This window comes from Chlamydotis macqueenii, chromosome 5 (genome assembly GCF_036417535.1).
Source record: "Chlamydotis macqueenii isolate bChlMac1 chromosome 5, bChlMac1.mat, whole genome shotgun sequence".
In the NCBI taxonomy this organism is placed as follows: Eukaryota; Metazoa; Chordata; class Aves; order Otidiformes; family Otididae; genus Chlamydotis; species Chlamydotis macqueenii.
In genome coordinates, this window is record NC_141560.1 from 24,079,671 (window position 1) to 24,105,572 (window position 25,902).

Below are 25,902 nucleotides of genomic sequence, written 5' to 3' on the forward strand. Positions count from 1 at the left end.
AGGTCCTCTGAAGGATAAGAGCTAGTAGAGGTAATATGCAAGTTATATAATCAAGAGATGAAGTTAATTTTAAGTAGAAGAATTACCAGAAATCACTAATATTAAAGAAGAGCTTTCAGTGCACCAAGGATAAACAGAAAAGACATTTAAAAAACAAAAAACAAATGAGGTGGTTTTTTTTTCCTTGAACCTTGTAAACAAAAACAAAGAAAAGGTACACTTCTTTTGGCACTTCAGCTCTGCTACAAATGGGCAAACTCACAAGTTCTGCTGCACTATGCTCACTTCCACAAGGAACAGTATGGTTAACAGACACTATTAAATGCAGCAGAAAGAGAAAAAAAAGATCAGCCTACAGCTGTGAAGCACTTACCAATGCTGTGGAATTGGAGTTGACATTGAGTGAGCTCCTGTGACAGGACACAAAATTCTCAGAGTATTATTGTGGGAATATGGAAGGAGGGCTGAAGCACAGGAGCTCCCAGTCAATCAGAACACTGGGAGACAAGGAAGGGATCCAATTTAATTGGACTTCCAGTTTGGTGTTTCATGAATACTCAGAGATAGTACTAAGATGGTACGTTCAATTCTAAGAAGGATTGACAAGTGGCAAGGCTTTGGCGTGATGCAACGTGTTATCTTAACATGACAGGGAAATATGACAAAGGAGTAATTTCACTTTGTGAAGTCCTGTGTTGAAGGATCAGTTAGGGACAGACATCTTCTTAGCAAATATGCATATCAGACAACTTTATTGATAAAATTATCTTCGTCGAGTGACTGGTAGCCAACACAGCAGACTGGTAGAGCTAGATGTAATGGTGATTTTCATCTAATTCAACCAGCAAAACCTTTGGTTTTTTGATGCTAAGTATTTCAAGTGCTTTGGGAATTGATGTCACATGCATGTTACTGAGTCAGTGCTGCTGATATCAGTATTCTTTTAATTAATAGGAGCTTAGCAGGAGCAGTATATTATTTAAAGAAGTTTTTAAAAATCACTACTATTTACATGCTTCAAAAAGTTACTTAGTGCATTTGTTTCTAAACTAGCTGGAAAAAACAAACTACAGAAGAGAAGGGCTTTCCAGATAGCAGAGACAGTGCTGGGGAACAGCTCTCAGTGCTTTCTTTGGAGGCCCACCTCCTCAAAATGGAACTCTGTTTTGTTCTTCACTCTTCTGTTCTTTCTATCTTCCATTTCCCCTGCCTCTACTTGGTCTTCAAAATACTTACTTCTGTGGATCCCAAAAAAGGACACTCTGACGCACAAGTGAATTGAAGGCTCAGAAACTCTTTACAAGTATTTTAAGAGTATTGTAATGTTAATAAACCACTCTGAGAAAAGTACTAGTAAATAGTAGGCCACCCCAGTACTATCCGTTCCATTACTAGAGTATGCCAAAGAATGGTTGGAAGCCACTCACAGATGCTAAGTATCCTTAAGCTGCATTTGGAAGAAAAAAAAAACAACGTAGTGAAGTACATCACGATGAAAGCAAACTAACAAAATGGGCAGTAAGGTGGACAAGTAGATGCACAGGAGGAAGCAATGAAGTTAAGACAGTAGTGCTTGAGAAGGGAACTTCTCTGAAATCAATTTTACCTTCACATCCACGTTCAATCTGCCCACTGCGGTGCAGAGCGTCGTTGATTAGATCAGGCAGACGCCCATTCAAGTCCACAGATGCTAGACAGCCCTGAAATCCATCACGTGAGGCCACTAGCTTCGGCAGGTTGCTATACATGCCTTGAGCTAGGCCAGCAATGTAGAGATCACCTGGAGGAGAAAGGGGTAAACATAGAAGGAGGAGGAAGTTATATACCTTCTAAAGCGGCTTCCCTCCCCATCCTGACATGAATACAGCAAGCTGAACAGCAAGCTGAACAGCTTGCTCAGAAAAGCTTAAAAGCAGAGCAAGTTATTGTGCAAGAAGTAATTTCAGACTCCTTTACTACAAAAAAAAAACCAAAAAACCAAAAAAAAAAAAACAAAAAACCACCACCAAAAAAGCCCCTAGTTGTAATTGCATCCTAACTAGGGAAAACTGTAGGATAACAATCAATTTCTGAAAAAGTAAAATACGGCAAACTACTCTGCTAGAGGAAGTTATCAAACAGAGAAAGAGAAAAATGAAATTAGAAGCCAAAATCAGCAAATTCCAGATCTATTGTTCTGTAATGCATGGTTTCTGCAAGCTCTCTCTTGTTTACTGGTTGAGCCCCATAAGAATAAAGGAAGGAACTGTCAGGCTTGTAGCATTTACCTTTAAGATCCAGATTTTTGGCACCATTGATAACCTGAGTGACCATCTTGGTGTCCACCTTTAGGCTGTGTGTGTTACTGTTATCTCTGGTGATGACAACATTGTGCCATTGGTTGTCATTAAGAGGACGATCACTATTGCCTTTGATAACATTAGGTCCATTTCCAAGGTCAAACACATAGTGTATATACCTGTAAAGATAGGAAGAACTAATTAGAATTGTGTAAGAATTCCAGTGCTACTGACTCTTATTCTAGCCAGAGTAGATAAATTAACTTCCAAAAGTAATAAAGTGAAGTACCTCCAGGTTAGAAGGTTCTAGTAAGCCAAAATATTAGCCATTGATTTTAAAAGACATAATTGTTTCCTTTCCACCAAGAAAGTGTAAGGATTAGCATTTTGAGATGATGACATTTAGAGTAATCAGATTCTAAGCATACCTATTTTTCACAAAGTTCTCAGAGATACAGAAAAATCCTGTCTGTGCACATAATTCTTTTTTTAAATTGGTAAGATCAATAAATGTACTGGAGAGCAACACTAGATATGCTTATTTGGGGCATATATTCCCCAGATTCATTCTGAGTTTTTAATAACTCCCTTAAGAAGTTAATTGGGAAACTCACTCAAAATATTGTACTAAAATTCACATGAGATTCTAGGCTTATTCAAACAGCTGGAAAACAATTAGCAAGGCTTTCGGCAAAAAACAAAGACCCTAACAAAGACTGAAGTCATGGGAGCGTTAGGCTGAATTATTTATACAGTTCAAACACAGAAATCCACTTGAGGATAGAAAAGAAATATTCTTCCTAGAAAGGAAAAAAAAAAAAAAAAAAAAAAAAAAAAAGACAACAAAATTCAACCCTCAGAGCACCAGGAGCTCGTGACTTGCTTTTTTTTATTACTCAATGTCCCACTTACAGAAATACGCACAAAGTTAAAAATGAAATAGATCAAACTATAGTTATATTGAAATAAACAAAGCAATGAAACTGTATTTGTGGAAAATATGTGTACTGTGACATGATGAGTCTAAAAGATCAAAATTCTTTCAGCTAACAAGTAATTTTTTCAAATAAGCTGTTGGTCTTGTGAAAACAATATAGCAGCTCAAAAGCAAGCCTAGTTCACTTTTTCTCAAGCATCACCAGCAGAAATACAAATTCAGCAGTCCATATACTCTTTTTTTCCCTTCAGTGCCTTCAGTGGAGGTGGCAGAACACAACAGGTCTATTAAAGGCAAAAAAAAAAAAAAAAAGGGGAAGGAGAGACTCGGAGCCCTCAGCACATTGCATCCTCTGTGCTATTCTGCAAGGTTTACAGGACAAAACATAGCCTAACTAGATCCGAAGGACTTAAAACAGTAATGTTTCACACTATAAAAGTGTTTTTCCCTCAGTCACAGGAGGAAATCAGCGACAAAATCAGGAGTCTTAAGCTACAGTGTTTATGTCTAAGCGCTTTGTCGCACACCTCAAACAAAACGTAAGTATGAGGTGAATTTCTCTTTATGCATTTTAAAGTATACCTACAAGTAAGTTTATCTATAAATGAACTGGTAGAATATAGCAGAAACCTCACTTACCCCTTGACTAGTTCAACTGCAATAAAGTCATTGCCGTCACCGCTGTTAAAGAGGATGAAACCATCAGCTGAGGTGGTCTTGAACTGAAAGAAGAGGTGCATGGATGTATAAGCCTGTAAGGTGGCCAAGCTCAGGTAGCTGCTCTTGGTCTTGAAGGTCACAGGGTCAGCTATAATGTTGCGGAGACCAAAGCGTGCCTTCAGCTCACAATAGTCAATGTCACCATTCTTGCACAGGTCAATGTAGAGCATCCCGTTGAACATGAGGCTTTGGAGGTGGCCAATGAAGCTGGAGGGGATGACAGAGATGTACCGTTTCTCTGTCATGATCCCTGTCTCGATGTTGTGAAACTCCAAGCGGGTATGATCACCAACCATTGTTCCTGAATGACACAGACAAGGAGGAAAATGCAGAAAGCCCAGGGATCAGAAAGAGGTTACATGGAGCCCTTCACCCTTCAGTTTCCAGACTAATAGCAGTACTAACTTAATTCTATCTGATCAGTGTTTTGCATCTTGCATGATAAAGAATGTATAGACTCTTGGTGGAGCGGCTTGAGTCTAGCAGGTGCCAAAATCTGGCAGAAAAGAGAAGACAGGACTAAAGAGCCATGGGCAACAAGCTCTGTGTTTCTCCCTGTGCTTCACAGACTTTCTGGTCTGCAGGGACTAGGTCTCTCCCTGTGAGCCTACATTCATCTATTTGATCCAATCGTCTATCTGCCAAAATCTCGGACACTTCTGACAACTCTGACAAGCACACTTCCTGAAAACATTTAATAAACACAGATAAATACAAAAAGAGCAGAACAAGAAGTAAGAGTAGTCATAAACCTGCTAATATTTATTCTGTTGTTCTCTCCTGGTGCCTGATGTCATGTCTCTTGTTTTAAGAGTACAGTAGGAGGGAAACACACAAGAAAGCAACAAGCAAAAAGTCCTCCATACATTTAAATCATCAACTTACCACTTGGGCTATTTGTCACATTGCAATGTATTTTAACCTCTCAATTAAAATATTCAAGTTATTCAGTATACCAAATATGTCAGACTACTCTTGAAGCATAGGTAAATGTTTCAATATGCATGCTAGGCATCAGCACAGACCCAGAACCCACATAGGCAGATGAAATACAACAATACGCTAAAAGACTAGTTTGAGTACAAGCTGGGTGACATCAGAATGAAAACCATTACAACCAACCTTATTTTAGTCCTCGACAGTTCTTCATTAAGATAGTTAAAACTATTTGGTCACACAAGAAAGTATCCTTTCTACACAGACCTTGTGCCGTTTAGTATATAACACGAATAACACTAAAATTATGAACTCACTTTTCCTGCTAATCACAACATATTCTTTGTGTTTTTTCTGTTGGGTTGTGACAGGTGCACTCAACCCCTTGACCAGACCGGCAGTGGTTTTGTGCAGGCTCTGGAGGAGGTAAAGGTCTGAGCCATAGCCAGGTCAAGAATTCCTCTAGTTTCAGTCTGTGCTCTGGTTATGCACAAAGGAGCAGAGTGATGCAGTGAGCATCAGTGCATATGACCTTGGAACACTGGGCATGTGATTAACATATGAAAAGTGAGTGGCTTTTCCAGGAATCGTTTATCAAAGAACAAAGAAAGTTGTGAGTACGAGGAATCTCATGCATACCTTTTCCATCACATGTAATTTGACTATGAGGCAACCACTATGTCCCATAAATCTGACAGCCTAAGAGGGCCTTCTTTTGGCTCTCCTCACTAGGCAGTGTGGCTGCATGGCAGTGATATCACCTTGAGCTGGATCACCTCTCAAGGTTGCTCCTCAAGGTAGAGAGACTTTTCACCAACAGCAGATCTTCAGTAAGCGATTGATAGCACGCATAATCCTGTAGTATAACTTTGATTTTGCCTTAGTAATTTTGTTCACATGCTGAATTGATGCTAATGAAACATTATATAAACTTTGCATATATAATCCTTTAGACACAAACTATTGACTACGTCTGAGACTAAGTCTGGATGCAGCCACACCAAGACTCCTTTCTGAGAAGGAGTTTAGAAAGCAAGGGGGTCCATTCTGAACCTCGTGACTCAATGGGAGATGACTCCTTACCCTTTGTGCCACTGTCTTTCTGTGAATCATTCTAACCCAAGTGTGACTCTATTTCCCTTTGTATGATTTTCCATGCAATAATTAATGGAGTGAACCTTGCCACCATCAACCTTTGAGTTGCGCTTTTACAACACCATATTAAAACCATTTTTTTTTTTTTGCTAATAACTTTGACAGTGGTTCTTTTAGCAATCTAAATGACCCATTCACAACAACTTGGCATAGTCGGCAGGATCCTAAATCAGGATTTGCAACATGGGGATAGAATGAATGCTCGCAAAGTTTATAAGACATTTGGATGATACATCTTGACTTGTGGTGAATAAAGAGTCATATTAAATGGTCTCTTTCTTGCTTAGGTCCTCTTGAAACACTGAAATATTCCTAACTCACCTCTCATGATCATGTACAAAGTGCAGTTCTTCAGTTTATACTTGGTCCAAATGTGATCAAGTTTTTGCAAGGACAACAAACAAGCACAGTTATTATTAGAAAAGATGTTTTCAAGTATCTATTCAACTACCATGAATTTTTTTTTCCACTTATTCCCAATTTTAGCAGTGGATCTAAATTTAAAGACAATTATACGAAGAACATTGACATGGAAAGCTTCAATTCAAGCAGATACGGCTGGACAAACTTACAAGCAGCTGAGAAGAGTCACATATTTCTGACTATTCAGAAGTTCAAGAGTCAGTACCAATGCAATGTTTTTAAATCCTGAAACAGTTCTTTACCAGAAATAATAATATTTTACTTTGAAAAATGCCAGTTCACAGAAACTGAAACCACATACAGGAAAGTTTGTTTAGACAAACCATCTCACTTCCACTACTGTGATTGTTAGCAGTTGTTTTAGGTCTAGTGTTATCAAATGAAAATTTCTGATTTTCCGAAACCAGAAGAATTGTATTTTCTTAAAAATAAAAGAAAATTTTAAAATTGTTTCTTAAAAAACCCCTGTTTCTTTATTTCAAAAGATTAGAAAAATAAAATGTAGATATGTTGAGGACCAAAAGCAAGAAAACTCTTCTCCTTAGCTCTTCTACTGTTAGATATATGCAAAGAAATTGTTGCCAGAATAGGAGATAAAAGGTAGGCCTATGAAATCTGGAGTACACTGGGACAGGGAATGCAAATGTTAGGGGCATTAGAAATGGAGTGAGGGAGGTCAGAAAAGGTGAAACCAGAATTACAGAAAAGGTGAAAAATAAGAAAACTTGGAGTGGCCTAGAAAAACAGAGGACAGCAACCACAGTGATAGTGCAGAAAGTTAGGAGTAGTTCAGAGAAAAGCAGGAAAAGACATGACAATACAAGACCAGATTCAAGAGAGAGATGTATTTTTCTAAGAAATCACGGAGTGAAATCTAGTATTTTCTGATCTTATTAGCTGTCAGCCCCACCCGCAGAGTTCATCTCCAATTCCTCCACTGTGCTCTATTAAGAGTATTGCAACTAGTACAGCACAATCAGCAGTTCTTTAGTTCAAGTGGTAGCAGACAAAAAATTCCAGCCTCCACTGCAGTATTTGGGTGCCAACAAGATGTTGTAGGGAGGAATATGACTGCTGTATTTGTGTTTCATTCGTCACTGATGTTCTGAGGTCTGTTCTGAAGTGGGTGGCAATGTACAAGGAGGGTTTTGTGATTAAGCAGCAAAATGCTGTCCAGAGGAACTGGATTCTGTCTCTGCCTTACGAGTCCTGCAGTAAGCCAAGTCAGTAACTTCATTACAAATTTTTCATAAGTGGTCATTAATTGTCTAGACCTAATTCTCCAAGTAGCAGGGTTGAGCTAATTTACAGGATTCAAGTTACAGACATGTTGAATATTTGTGCATGCAAAAGATTGAAAAATCATGCTAAATTGGTACCAAATACATCCAACTTTAATCTGGCACTGTGTTCCCAAACCTTCCCAAAAAGATGCCTACTCACTTCATATAACATAGACATGGGAATCAATCCAGTTACAGCTCAGCTTCTGAGCTCAGTATAAACACATTGCTGAGTAGCATACAACACATACATAGGAAGGGGGAAAAAAAAAATAAAAAAGGAAAACAAACCAGCACTACATTTACAGCAAAATTTAGTTGGTGTGTATTGTTCCAACCAAGCAGTAAGAAAGACGGCAGCAATCAAATAGGCTGTTGTTTTTACTGCAGGCCCAATTTAGACTTCTGATCTATGCCTAAAGACAGAAAGAATCCTGTGGAAAAATCTATGTGACCACATCATTGAAGACTATATCAGCTGCCCAAGGAAGTGGGATGCAGATTGCACAGAAAATCTTAACTCTGGCTTTTCTCACTTTTGACTTTGCTATTCTTTTAACAGATATTTTCAGCTGTAATGCATCTTTAATTATGTAATTCATATACATGTACATATGCATATCCTATTTTAGCATAGCATTGTATCATTATTATTAATAAACTCAGTTTCATAAAAAAAAAGATTCCAAAAACAGATGGCTTTTTGGGGATTGAATTGGTAATGCAGAGAGTGCCACCTCGTGGTGCTTGCTAAAAAAAGCATATCCAGAAGAACTGTTCTTAAACGCAGAAGTAATCAGGATGAAGCATTTATGAGCATGTTTCACTAATTCTGAAAGCTTCCTCTTAAATAAAATTTCATTTTCCTATAGGCTAATGTTGACCAAGCCTCCACCAACTCCAACAAGGAAAGGGAAATATTCTTCTTTCATATACTTCTGATTCTCTCTTGCAAATTCTCACCCTATACAGCACAGCATATATTTACTTCAGAGGGGAACATATATATATGCAGGCCATTTTCCTGCAATCTCACTTCTATGGGCTTATTTCAAAATCCAAACTAATTACCACATTATTTAAAATTAACTGCAGTCATACAGTAGAAAATAACTTTTTGCAGAGATAGAAATAGGATATAGTATTCTGGCACTGCCTATGGCAGCTGTTCCTTCCAGTTGCCTTCTGAGTAGAAGCTGCTCAGAAGAGAGGACGTCAGCATTTGGCAAAAGAGCATGGGTCACAACTAAATGAAAATCCTCACATTAGTGTTGCATCCAGGGTTACTGCTCTTTGTGATTCTATTATCAGCCTTCAGACTGCTGGTGTTTTCCTCAAAAACTCAATTCCTACAGTTACGTACAGCTATGAGAATTTTAGACCTTCAAAAAAAGGAAAATAAGTTTCTTGGCTCTTGCAGCTGTGAGGAAATGGACCAGAAAAGTATCACCTCTAAAATCTTGCAACGAAAAAAAGATCCCTCTAAAGTACCTTGATCGAATCTCTTAACTTGATAGACACCAGCTTTCCTGAATGATTGATCTTTTTGTCCCCTGTTCAACTGCATTTCTCTACAAAAAGAGGCAGGAGCTCAAAAAGCTGCTAGGAAATGCAGGAAAGGAAGAAGAAGAAGAAGAAAAAAAAAAAAAAAGGCCTGACACATTTTTTATGTTACGATACGATATACCCTGCTGAGTTAGGGTCCTCCCTAACCTTTAAAACAAAGTCAGGAACAAACTGCTTTACTTGCTTTTTCTTCTGGATGGCTCTGAGCCATGGGCATAGCAACTTGAAAAAAAAAAAAAAAAGAAAGAAAAAAAGAAAAAAAAGGGCAAAAACCCAGCAGAGACAAAAATTCATATTATCTAACACATCTATCAAAAGCGGGTTTTACCATCAAGGAAAAGTTTGTGCAGAGGAATGGTTTAGAGAGTCATGGCTTAGATTGCACAGCACTGGAAACCACCACATTTGCAGCTCAGGATTGAGGTATACTCACAGTGTATGCCAAACAGAGCCTGGCACAAGAAACACTGCTGCTTAGCACCTCTGCGTTCTTGGGTATGTGCAAGCTCATCTGTCCCCTAATCCTGCATTTCATTTCATCATAATTGTCACAGAAGTTTCTGGTGCTGGCTAAAAACAGTTAGTCTCAGAACTGAACGTTAATTTTCAACATAGTAACACTAAATATAAAGAAGTAACACAAAGTTGGGGAAAAAAAAGGTACACACAAGAACAGGAAGAGTGGGTGTCATGGTAGAAAAGAGGCTGGGAACTTACCCTCCGCAACATCATCATCCACCATCAGCTTGAGGCTCTTTCCTCGCCGCACCACCCGGACAGTGTGCCACTCGTTGTCATTGAGTTTCTGCCCAGCATAAAGAGTTTCAGGTCCCTTGCCTGAGGATGGTGATAGGTATGACAGTTAAAGTCAGATCCCCAAATAATTTTGTATTTGCTCAATAGGAAAAGTCACCAAAATCAACCTGGTGCGATATAGACTAATAGATTGCGTAGGTGTACCATGACCTGTAATCACCTTTCACACCTACACCTTCCCAGCTCAGAGGGAGTCAGGGTCACAAACCCTTCAACTCAGTGAACAGCCTTCCTCTGCAGAGCCCAGAGACTTAAGACAGGGGTAGAAATCTCTCTCGTGCTATGGTACTCATCTCCAAGTGTCACATTATGCAGGGCACTGTAGGATTAGAAAAACGAACTGATGACAGAAGTGTCTCTAGAGTGCAGCCATTACAGCAGAATTTTGGTTGCCTAAGAATCCAGATTTACAACAGCCCCGAGATTCTTGGGATTCTTTTCAAAGTTAATCATACTGGTCTCTCAACATTTAGGCATTGAACACCAGGCTGGTTCCAGTCTTTCCAGATTAAAAAAAAAAAAAAAAAAATTAAAAATAAAAAGCCAAAGAAGAATCTCACACACCAAAAACCCCATCCCACAAAACCTCAAACCCTGCCCCCCCCAAAATAATAATAATTTAAGAAAAAAAAATGTAAACCGCAGAAAGACAACCACTCACCAACCTGGCTGATTGCTCTAAGGCTCTTTGGCAAAACAGCCTGGCTATAAGGTGCTTACACTGTCCCCTGAATTACAAGTCAAAAAGGAAAGAGGAGCCCTTTCTTCTCCAAAAGTTAAAAATCACAGTTGCCCTTGCAAACAATGCTCCTGGGAAAACAGCATTAGTGCTACCCATATTTGTCCAGTTTTGCTGCTCACTCATCACAATTGACAGGCAATTACTTAAAACATTAATTGTTCAGATTACAGGACTGGAACACCTCACTCATGTCAAATGGTAAGTGAAATTGAATAACGGTGTGCGCTAAATTAAAAGCATCTATGCTCACTTCAGTACAGTACTAGAGTGGTTTTGGACACAAGTATATCAGAGAAACACGGAAGGAGAACAGCAGAACTTGTTGCACATCAGGCCTGGGTCCATTGCCCAAACTGGCAAAAAGGGAACCCAAGAAAGGAAAAGCAAGACACACTGAATATAATAAGAGAGATAGGACAGGGACAACAAGAGGCACTGCTACAGCTCAGCTTACTGCCCTGGTAAAACTGATGTCAGATATGCACATTATTTTCCTGTGTTTGTTCAACACAAACATGGACTGGTTGTGTAACAGAATAAAATGCTGTACACATCTTCAAGTGAAGCTGTGTGAGGGGATGCACCCACTCTGATCTGTGTCATGGTCTGGACTAATAAGTAAGAGTAGCATATTTCACAGATATGACAGACAGAACTGAACAAAGGGGTAGGAAAAATATCAAGGTCTTTACATAGTTCCACAGGATCCACACTGCCTAACTAGGAACATTACTGTAACCGCTTCTTACTGAGGGGACACATGGGCAAAGAAGGCGGTGTCTCATTCAGCTAGGATATAACGTGTGTAGTAGGGGAATCCTATGGACGGAGACCAAAGCAAAATGAATATCCTGTTATTCTCCTTAAAAAATGATGCAGTTCATGTTAATAAAGAGTGGGTTAAATACCCTTTCAAATAAAGCCAGTTGCCAGCCAACTTGACCACAGAGCAAGAGGGAAAAAAAAACCAAAAAAAAAGGTTTTTCTACAGTAATCTGGAAAATAACAGAGTCCTTCCCAGATTAAAAAGATGAGGAGCCATACATTGCAGTTACAGAGAACTTCTCCTTAGCAGGAGAAACCCGTAACCTCTGCAGTTCTTCACCCGTGTGCAAAAGTCACACTATACCATGAATGTATATGCAGCTGTACAGGGCAGCTAGACCATGGCCAGAAAGCTTAAGTTCTTCGGAACCAGACAAGCTAAACTTTATCAAATAAAGTTCAAGAAAGTTCTGCTAGATTCACATCAGTGAGTGAGTACATTTTATCCCACAGCATATATAAAAAAAAGATGTCTCTGGATGGTTGGCAAAATTATTGCCTACATCAAAATATACTGCATCAGCTACTAGAGTTCCACACAGCCACTTCCCACACAGGATGATAAAGAAGTTCATCTGGACCTGCGTGTTTTCATAATGCCACCTGAAAGCATGGGGGTGTGGGAAGGTGCAGCAAATTATTTTTCTTTAAAATAAATGAATAAATCTTTTCCATAGGTCTATTAAAGTTATGGAGGGCTCAGACAAGAGAAAGAGTCAGGTGTGGTGACTTTGCTCAGCTGACAAAACATCTTCTGTGCAGCAGCTCTGTGTTCAACATTCAAGGCCAGATTGGATGAGCAGCCTGATCTAGTTGAAGATGTTCCTGCTTCTTGCAGGGGGGTTGGACTAGATGACCTTTAAAGGTCCCTTCCAACCCAAACTATTCTATGATTCTATGGTTGAGTAACTCAAAAGTTGCTGACCTTCTAATTCCCACTTTTCAACCCCAGCCTGACAAAACAGGGGTTAGCCAAAACAAGCTGGTGTGGCTTGTCATTGCTATCTTGATGCCAGCTGTAATACTTTCAAAACAAAACTGTGACACCAACAGAAGTTAACTGATTAGATTATCAGAAAATGTAGCTTAACCAATTCACAAATAAATGAGTAGAAAGTATCAGCTTTCCAACTTCTTTTTCCAAATGAGTAAGGTTGTCTACAAATGAAATTGCTACTTAGAAGTATCTGGTTAGTAATTTGGGCTAATAAATTTGAAAATTAAGACTCTGGATGCAAATTATTCCATGTTATCTAAGTCCACGTCTTCGTCAGACAATTTAATATTTGATCAGTAGGAAAAAAAAAAGGTGGTTTAAATGCTTTTTTTCACTCATAAGCCTCTGTTTTGTATGCAACAATGGGAATTGGCCTTTTTTAGTAAGATTACCCAAATAACACAACATGCAAAAATTCAATACATGAGCACAGAATCATAGAACAGTTTGGGTTGGAAGGGACCTTTAAAGTTCATCTAGTCCAACCTCCCCTGCAAGGAGCAGGGACATCTCCAACCTGATCAGGTTGCTCAGAGCCCCCCGTGCTCAAGAGCATTCAGGTAAGTTTTAAGATAGGTATATTTGAGTTTTTAAAAAGTGTCAAACAAGTATTATTTTACTCTATTCAAACTGTTTTATTTTCAAATGCTTTCCAGACATTTACACAGCAGGTGGGTTGACCTGAAAAGCAGCAAAATTATGTCCTCATCTCTCAACTAACAGCACGCAAATAAATTGCTGCTCCCTGTGCAAGCTGGATTCCAAGTGGTTTTAGGAATTGTAGTAGAGAGGGACTCCCAGATCTGGATGCCAAACTTCATTTCATTGAGCATGATTGCTACTCGTGCTGTTACCATACAGACATTTATGTGTGATCAATTTTCAAAAGACAACTTGAAGATTCCTAATCAAACAGCTGCAGATGCTGGAGAAAACAGAACAGAAGTGGGCCACACACAGCAGAAGTATAACGCTCTCCCACAGTACCATCTCCTAGTCAGTAACGGCTTTTCTGTGGCCTTACAGCTAACACGCAGAAGCAGGTGTTTAGACCAAGGTTGGTGGACTTTTGTTGGGCCGAGGGAGGGGTTCCTCCTTTCAAGCAAGCTGCATCTACATCACCCTTCAACTAGAACAATGAAGATGCAGGAGGAAGCAAAGCAGAAGGTTAGATGGACAGGGAAAAAAAGTCAAAAGATTTTTATCTTCCCTTTGTGTGACAGTTTTTTATGACAGATAATAAGGAAAGACAAGGAACTCTTGGAGCAATGTTTTGAGCTGGATGCCTGGAAACACTTTCTATTTATAATACTTTTGCTGAGATGGCACTTGGGCATTAGGTAATTTTTGTAATTATTTAATTTTTATGCAAAAAGAGTGAAAGGAAACATAACAGGAAAAATAATATGAAAGTGTCTACCGTAGGGATAACTTAATAGTTAAGCTGCCAGAGCGTGACCCCTCTCGGTGTCTCTAGCCTTCTTGGTCATTCCATCCTCCCTCCCAATGTCCTCTAAGGAAATATATATCATACAGAATTGATCACTACCTTTCATTTTCAAACTCAAATGAGACGGACAAGTGCATATTCCTTTGGTGCTTTGCAGTGGCAAACACTACTTAACCAGAAGCAGAAATATCTCTCTTGGGCATCCCCATTCCGGACATTAGTCCAGCTGCAATTCAGGCTTCTTGAGCAAGTATGACTTTATTCAGCTGCAGTGATACCTCCTCATGTTCTCATGAATCTTTTGACATCTACTCAAAACTTGTCTGTATAATTTTAATTGAAAAACCTAGTATATGTTTTCAAACATGGAAGATCTCCATCAGTCTGCCCAGGATATCCCAATCATTATCCCTATATCAAAGGTGCACTGCTGCCAATGAATAGCTTGGCCCAAATAGACTATACAAAAGTCCCAAGAATAGGCATGCCAAAGTATGAAGTACCAAAAAGCAGTTCCTGCCTTCTGAAAATGCTAAGTTGTTTTCCATCTGGCCCCCCAAGAACTCACTCATTTAGAACAAACAACTGGTCAGAGGGATGCAGTTAGAACAATAGCTCTGAAAACACCAGCTGTTATCCACCCTCAGTGGTTAACAGCACTCAGAGTTTCCCTTCTGTGAAAGGCAAAGGACAAAGATGGTTAATCCCCTCACCCGTTCCTCACAGGTGTATTTAAAAGTGTGCTTTTACCCTTGGTGCAGGCTGCCATTATCTGATCCATTTATATGATTAAATGACCATCATGAAACCATGCTATCTTCATTATTGCATATCTTCTCTAATGCTACAGAAGAGGTCAAACATTCAAGTCTAGAGAACGGCAGAAGAGATGACCAGAAAGGACACTGCCAGATTGATGACAATGGAAAAGCCTCTTCCTTATTACAATTACAATGATAAATAATTCTACAGTGACACACTAACACCTTTTAGAGAAGACTCTCAGTAACAATAAAAAGGTTTTATCTGCTTTTTTTTTTTTTAACTAAAATGCTCAGCTGCCATCTCAGCTTTGTTCAGTGGCAAGATGCATTTTTGTCGCCCTTTTATACAAGTCAGCATCCCAAGGCTGGAGGTGCTGGGAAGGGGAAGGTTCTTTGCCTTTTTTTTTTTTTTTTTTTTTTTTCTGGGTGTTGGGGGGTGGGAGGATGGAGAGGGAGACAGGGGGCAGCATTGGTTGTTTTTACTTACACTTTTACAAAATTACCAGAGAAGTTGTGATTCACTATGAAAAATGTGTGCACACAGATTTGTGAAAAATGAGAATAAATCAGGAGACAAGCTGGACAGATTCTCTCAAAGATTACAAGAAGCAGATCCACCTTATTTAGACATTATTCAGTGATTCCTTAGAGAATATTCAGATGTGACTAACATAACCACAGAGTGAGATGCTTCATTGCAGTCCCAACTGTATGGTACAGAGGAGAGAGGTTGTGAAGCCAAAGGAAAGAACTGGAAAACTTCTATGAGAATAATTAATGCTAGGGAGTTAATTAATATCACTTCACTCAAAAATACTACATCAAAATGCTATACTTTATGTCTGCTCTCATCCAACACCAAAATATCCCACCTATTTCTCATCTCCAATTATATTAATAGTTCTTTGGAAGATAATTGTGGCATATATACAGAGCATATATTCAGTAATATACATGAAACAATTAGGCATAGTTATGTAATATAGCAGATATTTATGTAGCTGTTACTATATGAAACACAGAATTCTTTTTTCCATATATTGTCTTTTCAAAAGATAGGCAGAAGATATTCTAGGTCTAAAGATATTCATGAACAATTTCTACAGGTAGGTTTGAACAATATGGGGGTGAGGCAAGGGCGAAAAAATGAGTGTAAGGATAAAGACGCTGCCCACTTATTTGCATACCTCTATGGCTTCCTGATACACAGCAGGTTCTGACAAAGGATGGGGTTAATATGAAAACATGAGCATGGCTCAAAAGTAGAGCTGGCAACCGCTCTGAAAATCTTCAGTACCTTTTGGTCTTGGTTGAATATAGGTCAGTAGTGTAAATTTTGGTGAGTGTTTTCAGGCAGCACTAGTATGGACAAAGTGTCTTAGGAAGGTCTTTTTCTCGACCAGGATCCACTGTCCAACTCCAGGAGCATTGTTAACTGCTAGGAAACAACTGGCAACCCCAGACTCTCAGCATATTGCAGATATTTATGTAGAGATATCAGTCAAATTAACAGATATTCACATACAAACATGCTTGTTTTGCTCATACACAGGTTTTAGAATCCCTCTTTTTAAGAAAACGTTAGCTGCCAACTAGGAATACGCAGTTGCACTTCCCTTCGGGTAGTCAATGCCGTCACTGGGGACCTTACCTGCACCAACCTTTCCGTTTCCTCAAGGAACGGGATTATCTCCACGTACTACCCCATGTTAAATAAAACATAACATACACTTAAACAAATGCTTTTAGCAGAGCTTACAGAAAAGTTACGTTTACAGCTTTACAGAGTGGCTTAATTGCGAAATCAATGAAGTTGAGCATGATTTACACCAGCTTTACTCAGAAGCAAAGTTTAATTACTCACATTTGTACAGCAATAAAAAGTGCATACACAAAACTCTTTAAATATTCACAGAGCCAATCGGCCTCACAAGTGCAAGTAAGAATCTCTCCCAACAGCCAAACTAATCATGTGCATGGAGTTAACTCAGCAAATAAATGAAAAGTACCGAGACCATCCTGCTAGTTGTCTCAGAAACATGCTCCAGTCTCTCTATAAACTTGACAAAAAAAAAAAAAAAAAGTTAAGCTGGGTTTAACTATTTGGTCATGATCTACTTTAAAATGCCTTTACAAAAAAAAAAAAAAAAAAAAAAAAAAAAAAACCACCCAAAAAAACCCCCAAATCAGAACTCATTTAAAAAAAACACACACACAAAAAAAAAAAACACAAACCCAAAAAAGTTCCTTGCTTTTGCTATAAATGCATGTAGCACCACATTGAATGACTGTTGCTTTCATTTCCAGACACCCCGGGCCAATGGCTGTAATAAGACTGAACATGGATTCAGGCCGCATTCAACATGATTGCTGCTTGTTATAAGGCTCTTAAACAAGACTTAGTGCAGAAATCCCATTGTGTCTTCTGTACGTGAATACAATTTAAACTGTGATTAAGAACAAAAAAGGGAGACTATTTGATTGCACGTATGGCACAGGTCACACCTGACAAGTGGCACTTGTGTCTAGGTTTTTCCATCAAGGTTATTCTCCTTGTTTGCCTCAATTTCACTGCTGCTGAATTTTAACACTTTTAGAGACGATATAACTACAGTGCATCTCTACAGAATCATTTTTAACAGACATTAGGAAAAGATTCGTGTTAATAGAAAATTGATCTTCCCCCAAAGTGTTTAAATGGGAGACCAAAATTTCAGTGAGTGTTTCTGTTCTTCCAAAGAAAATTTTATTTAGACTTAGAAAGTGCTCAAAATGTTTCAACTTCAAGCTAAATGAAAAAGTTCTCAATGTTGAAAAATATAGGCAAGTTTTTTATTATCTTTTCAATATATTATTCATTTTTAATGGTAATAGATGGTTTCCCTTTTTTATTGAGGGAGCTATTTCCACTTTTAAGCAAAGGGATTTTATTTTTTATTCACAACCAGCAGAGAGGTCAAAAAAGGACATGAAAGTATAAAAAAAAAAAACATGCTTTTAAAATTATGATTTACAACAGTTTAATTAAATTAGCTTCAAAGTAATTTCTGTCAGACTGGCTCTACCTTTGTTTTTAGATAGGGCCATCATATGAAACACCTCGCATTGGCCAGAACGCCACGTACTTCTGTTCCGAACCGATCAGGACAACAAAAGCTTCAGCACTTGTATAAAGAACTCGTAAATCGCATCTACAGTTTGTGTAAGGAAATATTTGCACACTATAGATTTCTAGAGAGCTTGGGAGAGCTCTGAGCAGAACCCAGGCAGGAAGGCATCCATCCACAGGAGGAGGCTCCACTCAGGGACCGCAGAGAGCAGCAGCTGCCAGAGAGGAACCAGTGCCTCCCTGAGCCGCTGCTCAGCCAGCCCCGTACAAGCACAATGGCATTTCAGTACTCAGTGCTGCTTTGCAAAGTGCCAGCTGCTGAGATATTTCGCTTTGAAGATGAGTACACGTCAGTGATGAGTAAAACAACTCTAGAACTTCACCCCACATTCATCCCCTTAATCACCAATAACTGTTCATTTCAGGTATATTCATTTAACTGGGACGCAGTTTGCCAGCCAAGAAATGAGTCTATGGCTCAAGAAACATGCAAAACCTCCAAGTTTTACCATAGGACAGAATTTTAAATCAACTATTACAGCAACAACTATGCACAGACTTTTGCAGATCATGACAGTAACAAGAGGTAAAGAGATCCTATTTTAAGACAGTTTTATATTTTATTAGCTTTCCAGTGATGCTGTGTTAATCAAAACAAGATACAGGCACACCAAAGCTAGAGATTTAATTCTTCTGTTTATTCCGGGGTAGATATAATGGTACTGGTACTAAAATCAAACAATTTCTCACTAATCCCATCAATGTACCTCACTTGAAACACAGATGGATTGTGCTACCAACATTAAGACAATTGGAGTCTCTCTTTCTGTTTAGTTTCAAATCTCCCCATGAATGCTACAAAACAAATAGATTAATCATAACGATAGTGAGAAAAAGATGCTGGAGATAAGGGTGAGACAACTGGAGTGAGCCATATCATGTATCATACGGGCACACATAACTGCAATGCAATTATTTGACTGATTACTGCCCGGACAAGATTCACACTACTTATCTTAGAGGCTAAAAAAACCCACGAATCAAATGTATGAGTCTCTAAATCAAGTAGCCCAAAAAAACTTCTTGCTTCTTACCAAGGAACTACACTAGTGCAGGATGGAGAAGCCTGTATCATCCCATTTGGTGAGCCTTCTCATGTTCTAATTGCCTCTATTACTTCATTGGAAGGAATTAGTTGAATTTTTGAATTATCTAATTATTGCTGTAGAAATTCTGTGTTTTTTAAATTTTTTTTTGAAAGTATTATAGCAGCTACTTCTCAACTAAGTCTGAAAAGCAAGGAGATCAGAAAGCAAGACAAATCAACTGAGATGTGGCAATACAGTGGTTTACAGTAATTGCACATGTGTCTTTCAGGAAAGGATCAGAGATCACTTTCTAAAACTAGGATAGCACCTTTGTCCCTCTCTTTTGGAGCACAGAAAACACTGGCAGAGAAAGAGATTCCTCTTCCCAAAGACACATTTGACAGTTGAACAGACAGTTGAGTTGGAGGAAAAACCCACGCCTTTGAAGCTCCAGTCCCAATATTGTGTTAAAGAAAAAAAAAAAAGTGTTGTTTAGGACACACTGCATGGTCCTCACTAACAGCACAGTATAAGAAGAGAAGACAGTCCTTCTACCAACACTTCTTTATTCAGATACCAAGGGCAAAGACCAGTGCCATCACACATTCAGAGGACCTAAGTTTCTTTCTCATTTAAGGTACTTTTTTCCCTGTGGCACCTGAGTGCCTGAGGTATTACAAGTGCACAGTTATCTTCATGGTTACTAGGACTTTTACATAAACTAGCTTCAACCTCCCTCTAAGAGCATAACAGTCAGCATCACAGAAATTATGTCCAGCTATGATTACAAAATCAGCAGGATTCCTGTCTTCTGCAGGGGGCACAAAACACTGCAAATGCTCTTGAGGTTCAGTTCTCCTTTTGCAATGCTACCTCCTTTCTAAATTTCATTACTCCTCTTCTTCGAGTAGTTTTTAATTTCTCCACCACATATTAGCCAGTATTTAAGTCTACAGAGAACCCCACGTGTACTGGGAGGGAGAACATCATATGCATACAAATCATACTAGTAACAAATACAAACAGGAACAAAAATTTGCAAGTGGAGACTTTCTGTTTTCAGATGTTACTGGTAAACTGTGTGTGTATAAGTGGTAAGGCACACTGGTCCCATTTGCCTGAACTGAGAAACTCTGGTGAGAAGGATGGTAAGTGGTACTTGAACCTATGTGCAAGAGCCTCTTTACTTTGCTTAAGGAGCTACTGAGGAAGGATCAAATGCTTCCGGAAAGCTGAGGAATCAGTAATGCAGACTGGAGTGTTTCATGTTAGAGGCATTTAAAAGCTTAACCCTCTCAAAGAGGTGTCTTTCACATACAATAGAGATTCTATTCAAACAGAACAGAGATCTTAGCTGCTGTTACCTGTTGAAGAGTCACTGAGTATTTTCCTGTCCCTTAAAAAGGGATGCTTAGCACAAGACAGCGACCACGAGGCAAGACAGATTATACTAGCCTGACTGAAATTCTTCCTGATATTTCATAGATAGAGCATTGATATGTATTTTACTTATTTATGGTAAGCTACATTTTAATACATTTCCAGGTTACATACCAGATAACAAGTATGACTTTTACGGGAAAGTTTTACTGAGTTGACCTATACAAGGACTAGAGACATAGAACGGTCTCTCCAAATGTCCCCTTCTCCTTCCTTTTCTCAAGCTGTAAGTTAAACTCTTCTTTTTGTTTGCCATCCTCTAAGACTTTCATTTACATCTTTGCATTTTAGATAAGATGAGAATTCCTCATATTTTCCAGGACACTACAATGCTAATGCATCCTCAAAATAAGGTTGGAGGATACTGCTGATTACATTTTAGGAGACAGATACTGAGACAAAGTTGCATTGCCCAAATTGTCACAGTAAAAGCTTAGATCCTCTTGAGTATGTGTCTTCCTTTCACTTTAGGAAACTTTGCAAAACTGGATAAAACCTGACTAGAATTTGGAAGCCAAATCTGCACCCACTCCTGATTTTAAAGATTAAGACACATCCAGCAGCCAAGAAGCTAGTTAGAAAACTAGCTGCAAATAATTTGTTTAACATCACTTAACCCTTCTATTTCCAAAAATCTCCCAACAGTAGTCAATGCATACTCCCAAAAGAACTGAGATCCTGCTAGCAGAAACCCACCTGCATCACATAAACAAGATCTGTATCCACTGACAAAAATCCTCCTCAGATGCTTTACGGATATCACCAATCTCCAGTCTACGGTAGCACACATGGGTGCCTTTCACCTGAACTGAGAAACCCAGATGAGAAGGATGACAAGTGGTATGTAGACCTATAGGCAAGAGACTCCTTATTTAGCTTAAGAAACTATCAAGGAAGGATCATGTGCTTCTGGAAAGCTGAGGAATCAGGAGTGCAGACTGAAGGATGGCTTAGGATTTACAGATCAAGATGACGTCTGAGAGAAATATTCAGAACTCCTTTGAAATTCAGATTTTTAAAGTCACAGCTTTCATGTCAGCTAAGAAGCATGTAAAGGAAAAAAAAGCCCTGGGAAAAGAAGGAGAGAGAGAATAACAAAACTAAGCACACATGGCTTTAAACACACGCACATCTCTCTGGCCCAGAGCTCCTAATGACAAACAGTGTCTAAGATCCAAACTGATGCTATTCCTCTCCTCAAACATACCTCCCGAGTCACTCAATTTCATATGTACATCTTCATACAAAATCTGTGTGTTTCATACAACATCCCCATGTAATCCTAGCATCACTAAAATTAGACAGGAATACACCAGAGAATTAATTGAAAGGAATCATCCTAAAACAACCACAGACCAAAAGAAAGAGAAAACAGAAAGCCAGCAGATCCTTCCCACCAGGAAGTAGATTTATTCCTGGAAAGGTACCACTAGTGTTTGGGGGTCTCCTTTACTTGCCCAACACACAGAGAAGTTAATGCTCACTTTAAAAAGACCAGAGTTTTGACAGCAATGTCAGAGTACAAATAATGAACTAAGCACAAGGAAGAAAGTGGTGACTTTATAGCTCCTGAGATCAACTGATGCTTGTGCATGTTCCTGCGCCATCTTGGTTACAAGAGTTATCAATTTTTATGTACCACACTTAAAATAGTAGCAGCAGCCAGCATTATGAAGTTTTTTAAGAAAAAAAAATACAGTTGTATTGAGATTACATATTAGTTCAAGCTGTTCCAGACACATTTAAGCAGTAAGGTTGTTTGATTGTCAAGTAATAATATATGTTGGCCTCTGGCTAAGCTGTAAAAACAGTAGAATTTGATTAACAGCATAAGCTGGTCAAATCTCTCTAGCAGTTTCATTTCCCATCGAAAGCTTAGTGACAAGCATACTTTGCTTTCCATCACAAGTTTGGAAAGACATCCTTTTACTCCAAGAAAAGGTTACTTCCGTGTTGCCTTTTAAAAGACACACACACAAAAAAAAAAAAAAAAAACCAACAAAAACCCCCACAGCCTCTTTGTTTCCTTCTCCAGTTGTCTGTTAGGAAAGCAGGTAGTGATTGTTACAGGGATCAGTCAATTATACACACCTCTCCCCCATGTCTTTATTTGTAGCCCTTGAACAGCTGGTGTGCTGCAATGTTGAGCAAACCAGCATCTCTCTCTTATTTCTATCGTTCACAAATGCACTGAGAGAACTAATCCATGCAAGTTTAGAAAGCACTCAAATTCTATGCTGAGCAAATGCTGTAACACCACTAACATTTATACAGTTCATACTATCAGCAAACATACTACTTAAAAATTATCACACAGCAGCAGAACATTTAGATTCTTTTTAAATTTGGATCTATAGATCCTAGAATCAGCACAAGATAAACACCACAGTAATTAGAAGAGACTGTCAAGTCTCAAGCGTCAATCAGTTGAGGAAAAGATTCCCGGGACATAGCACCGGAGTGCTAACATGGGCCACGATACAGATGATAGAGACTACTATACAAGGCAAGAGTCTTACGCTCTACACAGTTTCCTCAATTTCAAGGGGAATAAGCACTCAAGAAGGGTTTTTGGTTGGGGAAAGGTGTTGGGTTTTTGGTTTGGTTTTAAATGAAAATGGATAAGGCACCTTAGGATGATTCATTAAGATTTGCAATCCCACTGCAGAATCCATCACGAAAAACAAATGCCATCACTTAGGTCCTCACACTCCAAAGAACATTAATTATGTGGGAAGTGACTGATTATTCCAGGCAATAGCCAAGCCTAAAGAATGAGTATTAGACTTCAGAAGGCTCCTGTTCCCAAGTATTGAAGGTACTGGTTCTTCAGGAGTCAGGCTTTTCTAGAAAATAAAATACTTCTATCTGCAAGTGCCATATTAGTCTGATCTCAGTAGGGTCTTCTAAAATAAAGCACTGTGTAATACCCTGCAGGACCATGGGCTAAGTCTGGGATTTTTCAGTTTGTTCTGTTTTTTATTTTGTTTAACCTGTATTGGTAATGAATGCTTTAGATCACTGGTTCCTAAACTACTCTCTCTCACTGGTTTGTGAGCTTTTATCAAGTATAGCATTCCCAACAAGCAGTCCGAGAAGGAGCCAGACGGCCCATACGAAACTGAGGACCAAGACATTTTCTCCAGTCAACAGCCTGGGCTTTATCACTGAAGGATTAAAGGAACTTTTAACAGAAGAATGCTTTGAAAAATACTGTGTGCTCCAGATCTGCATGCTCCTCTCACAGCCTGAATCTTAACATTCTCTCCAAGTGCCTTACTGGTGACGTAGGCTAGCCAAGCACTTCAGTGTCTAAAGGACAAATAACAGATATGACATCTTCCCTGCCGCCCATGCAGTTTATACCTAAAGGTGAAAGGGAAAGAGGATAAAATTAAGGCAGTAAGTTTGAAACCAAGCCTGCCTTGCTGCTCTTTAAACAAACAACAAAAAATAACCCCAAACAAGCAAAAGCCCCAGCCCTGCGCCTTCTGACCACTTAATACATCACTGCTCAAACTCACACACTCTGTCCCCGTTAGCTGCCACAGCCAAGGCCTGGTGGACAGCCCGTTCCCATGCTCACAAGCAGCACCGCCCTGCAGCAAGGCTGGCACCTTCCCTTTTCTGTCAGGAAGAGAAAGAAATAAGTTAAGTTCAGACACTTCCTCACCGCAAAGATTAACTAACAATACCCCAAATGGATAGCGGTTCAGGTGTAATAAATGCAGTCCACATGAAGTCAATGGCAACTTGATTAGCAGAGGTGAACAGGAACTGTAAAGCACATAACTTTGGACAATCAGCCAGAAAGGTACGTAAATTCAAAGACTCAAATGACAGAGCGCTGCTCTACTTCATCTCCAATTTTATAGGAAGCAAAGTGTTTATAAATGTATCGTCTTTCATTCACTCCCAAGTCCAGATTTAAAGTTGCTAAAGGTTTGTATAGTGCAAAGCATGCTTAATATCAAATAGATAAATGAAGTTTTAGCTATAAACCAAGCCATTTGTACAAGCCTGCAGGCAACCGGGTCACTTAATACCACTTAACATCACTGTAGTAATTTCAACTAGGTACAGAGTAAAAGAAGTGCCAAGTACTACTGTGATAAGTGGGGATTAAAAGATTTCTGATTTATCATTCAACATCACTGTTTCACATCTTTGTTGGCAACATGGACAGTGGGACGAAGTGCACCCTCAGCAAGACTGCCAACACCAAGCTGTGTGGTGCGGTCGACATGCTGGAGGGGAGGGATGCCATCCACACAGACCCTGACAGGCTGGAGAGGTGGGCCTGTGCCAACCTCATGAAGTTCAACCAGGCCAAGTGCAAGGTCCTGCACATAGGTCAGGGCAATCCCAGGCACAAATACAGGCTGGGCAGAGAATGGATTGAGAGCAGCCCTGAGTAGAAAAGCTTAGGAGTGCTGGTAGATGAGAAGCTCAACATGAGCTGGCAACGCACCCTTGCAGCCCAGAAGGCCAACCACATCCTGGGCTGCATCAAGAGGAGCGTGGCCAGCAGGTCCAGGGAGGTGATTCTGCCCTCTACTCTGCTCTTGTTGAGGCCCCACCTGGAGTACGGCATCCAGCTCTGGAGCCCCCAGCCCAAGAAGGATGTGGATCTGTTGGTGAAAGTCCAGAGGAGGGCCACGAAGATAAGAGGGCTGGAGCACCTTTCCTATGAGGACAGGCTGCGAGAGTTGGGGCTGTTCAACCTGGAGAAGAGAAGGCTTCAGGGAGACCTCATAGCAATCTTCCAGTACCTAAAGGGGGGTTATAAGAAAGATGGGGAGAAACTCTTCAGCAGGACCTGTTATGATAGGATGAGGGGTAACGGCTTTAAACCGCAAGTGAGTAGATTTAGATTAGATGTAAGGAATAAATTCTTTTAGTGTGAGGGTGGTGAGGCACTGGAACAGGTTGCCCAGAGAACTTGTGGATGCCCCATCCCTGGAAATGTTCAAGGCCAGGTTGGATAGGACTTTGAACAATCTGATCTAGAAGGTGTCACTGCCCACGGCAAGATATCCTGGTTTCAGCTGGGATAAAGTTAATTTTCTTCCTAGTAGCTGGTATAGTGCTGTGTTTCAGGTTTAGTATGAGAATAATGTTGACAACAGACTGATGTTTTAGCTGTTGCTAATCCGTACTTACACTAAATCAAGGACCTTTCAGCTTCTCATGTCCTGCCAAAAAGAAGACTGGAGGTACAGCAGAAGCTGGGAGGGAGTACACCCAGGACAGCTGACCCAAATTAGCCAAAAGGATATTCCATACCATACGATGTCATGCTTAGCATATGAACTGGGGGGAGTTGCCAAGGAGCAGTGATGGCTGCTCAGGGACAGGCTGGGCATCAACTG

At 39.5% G+C, this 25,902-nt stretch overlaps 1 protein-coding gene across 1 annotated transcript in view; it reads right to left on the minus strand.

Moving 5' to 3' along the window:
• NRXN3 (neurexin 3) overlaps window positions 1–25,902 on the minus strand; it is a 1,051,320-nt gene that overhangs the window by 576,043 nt on the left and 449,375 nt on the right. Inside the window, exons 12-15 of the mRNA XM_086748180.1 lie at window positions 10,017–10,136; window positions 3,856–4,237; window positions 2,268–2,458; window positions 1,607–1,780 (exon numbers count right to left, since the gene is read on the minus strand). Coding sequence (XP_086604306.1) covers window positions 1,607–1,780; window positions 2,268–2,458; window positions 3,856–4,237; window positions 10,017–10,136 — 867 coding nt within the window. The remainder of the gene's footprint in view (window positions 1–1,606; window positions 1,781–2,267; window positions 2,459–3,855; window positions 4,238–10,016; window positions 10,137–25,902) is intronic.